The sequence below is a fragment of the Rhinolophus sinicus genome, chromosome 8 (assembly GCF_057876585.1).
Source record: "Rhinolophus sinicus isolate RSI-liver-muscle chromosome 8, RSI-T2T, whole genome shotgun sequence".
In the NCBI taxonomy this organism is placed as follows: Eukaryota; Metazoa; Chordata; class Mammalia; order Chiroptera; family Rhinolophidae; genus Rhinolophus; species Rhinolophus sinicus.
The window spans coordinates 55931948-55943167 of NC_142508.1; the positions used below are offsets into that span (position 1 = coordinate 55931948).

Genomic DNA, 11220 nt, shown 5'->3' on the forward strand with positions numbered 1-11220 from the left:
AGAGTGTGAACTGAAGTCTTGATGCCAGCAGAGGATGGTGGAGGCCAGTGGAAGGATGCTTGGATGCCACCCTCCCCTGCAGAGCCTCTGCCAGAGGAAGGCAGCAGTGCGGCCGGTCAGAATCCTCGAGACATTGGCAGGCCACATCCGTCAGGCAACTCTGGGCAATTTTACTTTATTGAGCGTGGGCACTTCCTCTGTCCTGTGGAGATTACCTATTTGTGGAGGTCTCATGAACAAGAAATGAAAGAAGGCAGGAAAAGTACTTCTCGTAGACCCTATTAATTACCCGTGATTGTAGTGGCATTGTTATTATTACTATGATCACTGTGATTGTCATTATTCATTACTATGATTAGTACTATTATTACCATGGCATTGCTAATACTACGGTTACAATTACTGCTCTAGTATAGTCTTATCACCCTCATTACCATTACCACGACTGTATTCCTAACATTACTACTCTTGTTACCACTACAAAGCTATAGCAGTAGTATTATTCTCACTGTTATTACTCATTACTACAAGTATTGTGTTTATGGTTACTCATTATTCCAATGATTGCTGCTAGTTGTACTGCTTCTCTTACTACTAAGCCTGAGCGAGGGGCATTGCTGTGGGGGTGGGTTATGCGGATACTTAGACGACCATTAGTTCATTGCATTTCATTACTCCGTGATCCCAACCATGCTTGAGTTCGGTATCATTTTTCCCGTCTCACAGATAATGAAACGGAAGCTCAGGGAGGTGCAAATAGTGTTTCCCAAACTTTTTCATGACGCCCATAGAAAATGGTACTGAGTTTATGTCACCCTTGGGTAAACGACAAAGGTCTTGCTGTTGGGGGTGACTCAGTCATCCAGGGACTTTGGGCTCAACGTCATAGCATGCCTGGAATCCATCCCCAGCATTGCCGGGGACATGGGCCTGGGAGACAGCCTCCTCTGGCTTTGGACATTGGAAGGCTAACTGGTGCCTCACAGGCCAAGTACGTTCTGGAGCAGAGTCCCCGGTGCCCGGCTAACAAGGCTTGTGCATTTCCCTTCAGGTGTTGGAGGAGTCGAAATGCCTCGTTCGGAGCTTCCTGAAATCGGTGCTTGAAGATGTGAATGAGAAAGAATGCCTCATGCTCAAGCAACTGTGGAGTTCCTCCAAAGGCCTGGATTCCCTGTTCAGCTACCTGCAGGACAAAATTTACGAAGTCTGAAGTTGCCCCGGCTCATCTGCCCCAATGAATCAAGGGCACCTGACTTCCAGTTTTGCCCTGTGTTTCAGAAATTGGAGTCCAGTGTATGCCCTGCCAAGGGGTTTGTCAAGGTGTCTCTATACCTAGGGTTGTGTCCATTTCCTCGTGTCCTTTGGTTGCTCCTCATTGGTTTAATTTTGTGTAACAGATGGGAAACACAGCATACTTGGCCTTCCCCATGCCCCAACCCTAACCAGCTAGAGAGCTATTGAGGGCTATATCTTCCCAGGCCTCCGTCAGGGCTGTCCTGTCCCCACTTGCTGAAATGCACCATCTCGGTCCAGGAAGGGGAAGATCAGTGTCCTCCATTCTTCCAACTCAGACTGTGTCTACACAGTGCCTCTGATTTGGAGATTTGGCTCACGTTCTCTTTGGTGAAGTGTAGATCTGGTGATGGGGGACAATCCATCTTCGGGAATTTACAGACCAATGAGCAAAACCATTGTGTAGAGCCAACCTCAGTCTCCTCTCTGATGCATATCTGTGTGACTTTTAGGGCTCACCCAACTGAGTGATTTACAAACCTAGATATTGTACATTTAGGAATGTTTTGTTAAATATATATTTTTAAAACAATGTAAGTGGAAATTCTGATAATTTATGTGTATTATATGTAAAGCTAGTTTTGCAAAAACATGAACTAGGAAAATGGTTTTTTCTTTAATCAGACTTATTTAATTTATTTATTTTTGTTTTTATATTATGATATCTGTCATTCACACAGACGTTATTTTCATACTGCCCTGGACCAAATTCCATACAAGGTTCATGCTGTTTGGTGCATTGTAGCAATGAACCATGTAGAAATAAAATTCAGAGAGATAAAAATGGAAGGACTTCTGTGGATAAAAGGAATAGCTCTGTACCGGATCTTCTGTGTATAAAATAGTTCTCAGCTGTAATAATTGAATACTTGTCCTTAGGAGAAATCGCAGAGGCGCTTTCTCTGCACTCTGCTGCCTTTAAGGAGATAAAGGGGCCTTCAGCCTAAATGGTACTAAGACACCCAGTCCCTAATTCTGTGACATCAGGAAGAGGTGGGGACTAGGCCCCACCTGGGGATTGCACACTGTCTAGAGTAAGACTTTTTCTTTGGGGCAAATGACTGAACTTGGATTTCAGAGTTCATCCATTCCACGTAGGCAGCGATGTCTGGTTTGGCTTTCCGGGGAGGTAGGAAGCATTCCCACTCTGTTGAGCTGTCAGTAAGTAGAAGGTCTGAATCTTCCTGCATTCAGAAGCTCAGACGACCCATCTTTTTTCGAGTTGTTTGCTCACATCAAGGAGCAATAGCCAGAGATGAAGTCTCCTGCCCCAGGGCCTTTGGGCTGCACGAGGGCCCCACCATCTGTATTCAGACGGTCAGCCCAAAGTCTATGGATCGGCTAGAGGGAAGGAGCGGTTTCGGTTTTGGTTGGCAAGGGAAAGGTTAACATCAAGGTGAGAGCAGGAATGACAGGACCATGCTCCGTGTGAGGCTTAAACCTGTTACTGGTCAAGCACCCAGGGAAGTTCGATTCTCAGAGTGGCAGGTTATTTCCATTTCCATCACAACCCCTGCGTGTCCTCAGAGGCCCTTTGCTCACCCGTCTTCTCTTTCCTTACGTTAGTCACCATCCTCTCTTGTCCCTTCCTTGGAGAGAGCAGTGAGAGTTGGGCACAGCTGGGGGAGGGGAGGTGGGCTGAGAAAAGGAGGGTCATTGCTGTGGTTATCTGTCTCTCTCTGGTCCCTTTTCTCTCTTAAAGGTGACCAGATGCAATGGGCTGGACAGAGCGAGAGCATTCATGGCTCTCAGCGTTGTGTTTCAGAGAACATGTTGAATTCTATGATCAGAGACATGGTCCTTCAGGGAATCGGAAGTTTACCTGGACTTTTGGTCCTTAAGACGGCCTTGCTGCCTCCTCTGTAGAAAGCCTCTCTGCTTTTGGATTTCCCCACGACTTCATGAGAGTCCAGGAGGAGGCAGCTTCCTGTCTTTTCCCTTCTTCCGTTTGTGCCATCTTGGCTAAGGTGAGCCTTGGTGGAATCTAGCCAGAGGAAGATGGAACTGAAGTCCAGTGTACCCTCTCCTTCGTCCACGTGGGATCTTGTAGGAACTGCAGACCTAGACTCGAGGGAATTACTCTAGGGAAACACCTGCTTTTGCCCAGATGCCTATTTGTCACATTTCCACTTGGGTTTTGTCCCTTCCTTTGAGAAAGCAAAGAATGCTTTTCCAAGGCCCCTAGACAAACGTCATTCTTGTGTGTTGTGGTAGATAATCTCCAGCATTGCAAAATTCTCTAAAGAAAGAGACCCTCGCTTTCTGTTTACCTTCTGGGGCAGATACATTTACCATAAAAGCAGTATCAGGATTCTTGTTGAAGATTGAAGAGAATGTTTGGAAATTCCTTTCGATCAGTGTTCGCCTTGGTTCCCTGCTGAAAGCATCAGAAATATTTCAGCTTTAGACGTATCACAAATCCAAACTTCTAAACATTTCAAGGATCTCTGCTGATAAGGTAGGAATGTGAAACCATTACTAAGATGGAATTACTGTTGTTAATTTGTAAGTTCTGGTTATAATAGGAGGTATTTTAAAAGATGGTCTATGTTTTGGTTGTTCCTATATAGTCAATTCAAGAAGAATGTTCCACAAATTGGGCAAAAGTTGGTTAAATCTGTTTACTACAGGGTAGACTGAGTCTCTGGATTTTTCACTTTCTGAATGGTTGTTTTGATAATGTGTAGGTGAAATCCACATAATTTACATAGCAAATTGCCCTGGGATGGAAAATGCCAGACCTGTGGGTGTGTCAGGGTTTGTCCTAACAGCTTTCTCAAGATAGGGTTCAGGCCTTCACTTGTTATCTTCTATCCCAGCACCCTCTTTCTATGTGTGGGATCCTTCCTTCACTCCCTACCCTGCTTTGCCCCCACCCCACCCTACCCCACCCCACCCTGTGTCTGTCACTTCCCAGAGCCTGGGCGGGTCTTTGAGGAATCGTGCCCCATCCCAGAATTACCTGTGGGGTTGGATAATGGCTATAGGTGGGAAGTTGAGGGTACCTCTTTAGTCAAGGAACCTTCTAGGCAGTCCACTCCTTGGCATCCTGTTATGTTAGCCCTGGATTAGAACTCTCCTTCCCTGTCTGCTCCAACCCCTGGTGACTAGCATCCAGCATCTTCTGGTGCAGCCATCTGTGCTAAATGCCCCAGGACTTTTTGTACAACTTTGCTGAGGTCATCAGAGCTCCTCACCATTTGGAAACTCATGTACCCACGTATCCCTTCTGGCTTTGGAATAATCTCTGTGGGTAAAAACCATCACAAATTACCCTCTAAGAATGAAATTGGATAACTATGAAAAGGTAGTAGAGAATTGATTTAAAATGTTGTTCTTATTCGGTGTAGATTAAACTAGAAAATGTTCTCTCTGAAGCATGAAAATGTTTTTTCCATATGAAGTTTAGTATGAGGATGGAGAAATAATAATCACAGTAGACTCTGATCAATGCGACTGTATCTCTGAATATCCGCATTTAAAAATAACCGTGACTGAATGCTGAATTGCATTTCCCATTATTAACTGTTGGTTCAAAAAATTTTGTAAACTTTTTTTAATTTGAGATTGTCACGTTCATGCAATTTTACAATCTAGTTTCTGTGGAAAAAAATTTTTTTAACAAAGAGAAACAAATATAAACATCTTCAAATCTTCCTAAGTGAATATTTAAAATGCAGAATTGCTTCTCTTCGGTGTTTCTGAATTCAGATACTTAAGTCTGTTGTATATATTAGTTTAGACACTCTCACTAATATACACAGTATTTAAGACTCTAAATGAGATTTCTTAAGTATTTTATTTTATTCTCTGTAAATGGTTTTGTATAATCTTTACAAATCTACACTTTGCCTTTGTAGATATTTAAGGGAAACCATTTGGGGGTTGTCTTGCATGTATATTTTTGTTGTAGATAAGTGTTGCTTAGTTATTTCTGCAAATTTTGGTTGAAATGCTTACAGACTTTAATACAGTATATATTTTCAGAATATAAACTTTTATATTTCTGTGCTAAGTTAGGATATGCGTTTTAGGCAATCTTTTCCATTAATATCACTTGTTCTTTCAAAAAATAGCATACTGTTCTGGTGCCAATGTTTTTTGTTTTTTGTTTTTCATTAGACTCTAATGTTCTTATATTGTTAGAGAGCAGGTTAATTTTTTTTTCTTGAAGTATAATTTGAAAATGTATTGAATTTGTGAATAAGCCTTACCATTAGGATCAGTAAATTTTCCAACCTTTGCAACTACATATGTAGTTTAAGATCTCCCCATAAATTTTCACTGTGTGGCAGTTGATGGAGTTTGTGAACAGAGCCTTAAGCTTGTTGCAAAAAACAAAAAGGGTAATACGGGTTGTTTCTTACAAGGGTTGTTTCTTACAAGCAACAGAAGCCATGTTAATGGACTCAGTGCAGTCTGTAAGTCATGGCAAATCTGAAGAGTTTGGTTGAGTTGATGGCAGCAGGGGCCAGATAGGCAACTTGGTGATTCTCTTTGGCCATACAAAGGGACCAAGGACAGGTTTTCCGCAGCCACCTTTGTACTATTCACATGGTTTAGACACGGTCCCAGGGAGGGCTGCTGGTCCATCATTTGTGCTGAGCAAATGGCATTTCCTGCTCCTGACCTTGGCAGTTGACCCCAGGTTCCTTGTGGGTGACCTGGAAACGTCCAGCCTGGCTGAGATCAGCATTCCTTGAGAGATGTTAATAAAGTTTACATGTGAGTTTTACTGTGTAGACAATCTGAAGTCACTTTCAGTTACATAATCAGCATTTCCATATGTCCCGAGTGTCTTATCAATGAATGGTGTGTGTTAAGCCATACTCAGCCCGCGTTTAGCAGGGCAAAGGTAAACTAGATGCAGAGCGTACACTTCAGCTGAGGCAGTCCCCCCAGGGCTGTTTTCATGGAGCATAAGTCATGGAGCTCATTGGTGGTGTATCCCACTATCTGGGATCTAATAAAACCAACTAAAATTTGGACTTAATTTTAATTTTTTTAAATTTTGATTCCTTTCAGTTGGTCACACTTCCATAGGTACCAACCAATTCTCCTTACAAAGAAGGCTTTAAAGATGGTCTTGAGACCAGGGCTGTCGTGTGGCTACAGTCAAGTTATTTGGTTTCTCTCGAATAAATGTTCATAAAGTCAACTTACCTACCATTAGGATGGAGATTTGCTTCAAACGTTTGCAGTATGTGTGGCCATCAGAACAACTGACATCTAGTTTTGAGCTTCTCCTCTGGCCTCTCCATGGGTTGACCGTGCCTCATTGGCCCAACACCTGGACTGATGCTGGAGTGCACTAGGGTGGGTAGTTGGGAGGGTGTAAGAGTTTTCCATCTCGTATTTAATTTGTCCCTGTGCCATTAGTCCCAGCTTGAAGTCATTTGCTGTCCATGTAGACGGGATGGTGAAAATATTGCCTTTCATAAAACCAAGGACCAAAGAATTGCATTATTTCAACAAAGCACGACTTTCATAGATTGTAGGCACATCTAGGCAGAGGTGTGCATGCCTCATGGCACAGAGAAACTGCCCACTTCCACCAACCTCATGCTGCCCCTGGCTGGCCACCCAGAGGGATGTGTTGTCACCTTGAGAAGGCTCTGAAAGATGAGTTTCTCAGATGGAAACTCGCGATTTCAGGTGGGTGTTTTTGCTGTGCAGTCCCAGCCTTTGTCCATATCATAAAAAGTGGAGATCTGTCATTCTTCCAGGTTCTCTCACCAGTGTAGACTGCTCCATCTGAATAGGAACCTCCAGTGCGAGTTTTTTAGGTGTGTCTACACTGAGCAGCAGGCCTGCAGTTGCTGAATTTCCACTTCCTTTTGTTCTGCATTGATCCGGTCATTCCAGTTCCTGTTCAGTGTGAGAAGAATTGTCTTCAATTCTCACACTAGGTGATGCTCCATTCTCATTCATGATGAAATCATCGATCCATTCACTGGTTGAGAAATGACAGAGGCTGAAGAAGTGGTATTCTAGTGGTAAGGCTTATTACCAAACTTCTGATAATGAAGCAGGCTACCAAAAACTTACCCAGCCCACCCTCGGAGTGTTTGGGTTTGATCATGGATGTAGCACACACGCCAAAATCCAAGGAGACCTTTGCAAGTTAGGCTACTCGTTTTCTTTTGCCAGGTTATCATGGGAGAGTCTTTAACTAGTTCTGAATATTTGTTAAGTATGAGTACTTCATAGAATTATCAAACAGGTACAGCTGACCCTTTCTCGACCACGTTGTAAATATTTCCTGAGACTGGGTGCAGTACTGAGGGATAATAATCTTCTGATTTATCAAATGCTGACTGTCTAGAACAAATCGTACACTCTCTTTGTGAATGGTCCTGTAACGTGTATGAACACATTTCTGGGTGCCTTAGAAGTTGTATTTTCATGTGTGCTAATACGCAGTATTTATACATTGTGAAAAGCTGCTTTGAATAAAAAGGTTGAAACTTCGTCTGCATTTGCCTGTGTTCCCCCACTTTGCAGCCTGTACCTGAAATTGACAAACAGGTTCTGTGGTTTCTGAACAGAGATGTTTCTGGGGCCTCCAGGGGGTTGAGGCATCAACTGTTTCTAGGTTGTATCTGGGTTCCTGGGGAGCATAGGAACTCCCACCCACGTCAGGCTTGGGGCTTCAGCTACTCAGGCAGGTCGTCACTGGGCGGCAACGGTGTTGATTCCAGAGGACCCTCTAATGGGGACCACAGGATTATTTTTCAGGGAGTTGAAATGAGCATTCACCCCTTCTCTGGTATGCCCAGGTTTTCTTGCACAGGACTCCCTCCTCACTAGGGATAAACCTTCACAGAGTTCGGTCTTGTCCATTCTCAGCTGCTACACGTGGCTAACAATGATATTTGTCACTATGGAATGATGTAGTGCGCTCACCTGCTGAATCTCTTTGCTGAATCATCACAACATGGTTCTTATGAGAGGCACACGGACAAAAGCCCCTGGCTTCCAGAGACTGGTGGGGGCTGCAGGCAAGAGGCAGGAGTCTTTCAGGGATTTGTAACAATGGGGAATCCTGGGAAAGGGATTTGCACAAGGTCGTCTGCCCATCCCCCCATCCAGCAGCTGTATGGAGCCTTTTGCTCTGTCTCGGGCACTGCTGAAAGGTACAGATTACTCAGTCCCTGTCGTGAAGGAGCTTGGGGGTCGAGGCATGTGAGAAAGGTTTCCTGAACTATCCACAATGCAGTACCGGAAAGAACACCTTACACAACCACAAATACCTTCAGAGTCTAGAAGATGTTATTAATTGTTCCGTTTCCTTCAGGTCACCTTTCAGTCCACGTGGACCCGCTGGCCTTGGCTGGAGCCCAGGTTCTTCCCCTGCTGGCCTCCCTGTCCTTTTTCTTTCTGTCGTTCTTGGTGTTGTCATTGTCATTGTTGTTCTTTCGCATGCCTTTTTGTCCTTTCTCCAGGGTCCTGACTCCATCCTAAGTAGTCAAGGTCACACCCGGAAAGTCCTTTGCTCCTAACCGCGTCTGGATCTTCCAGTAGATTGGACGAGGCCTGTCAGATGTTTCAAAGTGTAACATCTGTAAGGCAAACCCGTGTTCCTTCGTCTCTCAAGGCTAACTGCGATGTGACAATTATGCTGAAAGGGCCCCTTCCCTGACTGTGAGAAACAGTGAAGTGGGCTGAAATGCTCATCTGGTCGGATATATCAACAATTAAATGATTCACCAGTATATTGAATAAGCATTAATGGAGTCTAATCCCAAAAGCAACTTTATTTTTTTCTCTCACCATCCCTTTAAGTCTGTTTAATGGAATATTCACCCTAGATAAAAACAGGTAGGCCGCAGGACATTTTTGGTAAGTAACAGTTCCTTAAAGTCACAAACAATTCAATAGTAGTAAAAAATGGCCATGTTCCATTTAAGTATGAATACTCCCAATTGCATTCAAGGTGAAGGCCTCCATCATTCTTGCTGACCCTCACTGCCTTTTGTGGTTGGGTTGGGGGCAGCAGGAAAGAGTTTACAAAGACCAGATGGTTCTGTTATCAGATGAGGGTTTTCATTCTCTTGGCCTCATAGATTCTCTCTCTCTCTCTCTCAATCTCTCTCTCTCATATGGGTTTATTGGCCACCTCCCTAAATTGATGGTGGCCAGTCTCATAATTGCCAACTGAACTCTATCGTCAGTGCATTACTTCCTATTCAGCCCCTACAAGTGGAGTGGTCCACTGCCAACTTCTCCAGTTGAGCTCTGTTGGCCCCTTTAGGGCAAGACAATCACCAAACCAGCTCTTTGCCACGCCTGGACCACATGTGGCTCATGGGAAACACTCATGCACCCTCTGCTCACACAGATAAGGGGTGCACGCTAACGTCTGAACAGCAGCGCCCCCCTCACGGGTGCAGTAGAGAGAGTCAGCCTCCATCTCTTGTCCGTTGAATTTCTCAGACATGAGTCAGATGCCGGTTCACTGTGTCCCCTAAGTTTTTTGGGGGCACATGCAAATCTCTCACTGAAGTTCCCTTCTCCTTTGACTTGAGATGGAAGGGGAGGCCACCTCACTTACTTTCCAGGTGTGTGTGTGTCATGGTGGGTAGCACAGTTCTCTCCAAAGAAATTCTTTCTAACCCTTCTTAATAAACAAATCTTAGATACATAAATTACATCTAGACACTCTTTAGGCCCTTGCAGGTGGTGGTTTCAATATATTGGCGTGTCTTCATATCGTAGACATATGCTGTAGGGCCTTGTGGGTCTTGATAAGGACTCAAGCTCTCATTCCAAGTGAGATGGGAGCCCCTGGAGGATGTGGAAAAGAGTGGCCTCACTGACTTGTGCTTTAACAGATTCACTCTGTGACAGTGGGTAAAAGCAGAACAAAGGCAAGGAGACCAATAGGAGACTTACAATTGTCCATCTGTCCTCCCTGAAAGCTTGACTCAAGGATGGGGTGGTTGAGGTGGACAGGTGTGAAGTCCTGAGTGGATTTTGAAGACAGACCAAGATTTGCTGGAGGATTGGTTGTGGAGTCAGAGGGAGAGGAGTCAGGGTGATGCTGGGATTCAGGGCCTGAGGAGCTAGAAAACTGGAATTACTCATAATTGAGGCAAGGACATCTCTGGACTTTTTGGGAACAGGTCTGAGTGGGCTGCCAGGAGCTCAGCTGAGACCTGGTATCAATGCTTGGGGTGTTTGACCTTGCTCAGCGTTTGGGGATTAAGACTGTGCTGCCTTGTGGGAATTTTTTAAATGATTAAGTGAGATATACACACTCATATACACACACACACACACATACACACAAGTATATATGTGATTGTGTATGTATATATGAGATAAATGACGTGAAAATATAAAATTAGAGTATAATGTAATATTTCAAATAGTTGGCATACAGCCTTTTTAATGATTAAATGAGATTTGCAGTGACATTTACATATGTATATATAAATGAAATTATATAAATATATACTATTTAGAATAGTTACTACATAGTCACTATTTAATGATTCATTGAGATCTGCATATATATATGCAGAATTTTGTTTACATAAGATTTATATAAAAGATTATAAATACCATTATTACATATAATTTTTAGAATAGTTGGCATATAGTCACTCTTTAATGATTTAATGTGATTTGTGTATATGTATGTGAGGTTTTATATATAAGATGTATACAAATATATGAAAGACATATAAATGAGATATATTTATATCAATGAGAGTTGATCTATCTATAAAATGTTTAGAACAGTTGGTGGCACATCACCACTCTCATGATGAGATGAACTTTATATATATGCCTGAGATTACATGTATATTAGATTTATTTAAAATATGAGATTAGATGGATACTTACAACACACACACACACACACACACACACACACACACACACACAATCTTTGGGACCATTGTTGGCACAGTGTTGCTC

General features: G+C 43.3%; 1 protein-coding gene across 1 annotated transcript in view; it reads left to right on the forward strand.

The window, feature by feature from the left end:
* CDYL2 (chromodomain Y like 2) overlaps positions 1-7764 on the forward strand; it is a 162811-nt gene extending 155047 nt beyond the window's left edge. The window contains exon 7 of the mRNA XM_019711013.3: positions 1052-7764. Coding sequence (XP_019566572.1) covers positions 1052-1210 — 159 coding nt within the window. The 3' untranslated portion in view covers positions 1211-7764. The remainder of the gene's footprint in view (positions 1-1051) is intronic.
* The last annotated feature ends 3456 nt before the right edge of the window (positions 7765-11220 follow it).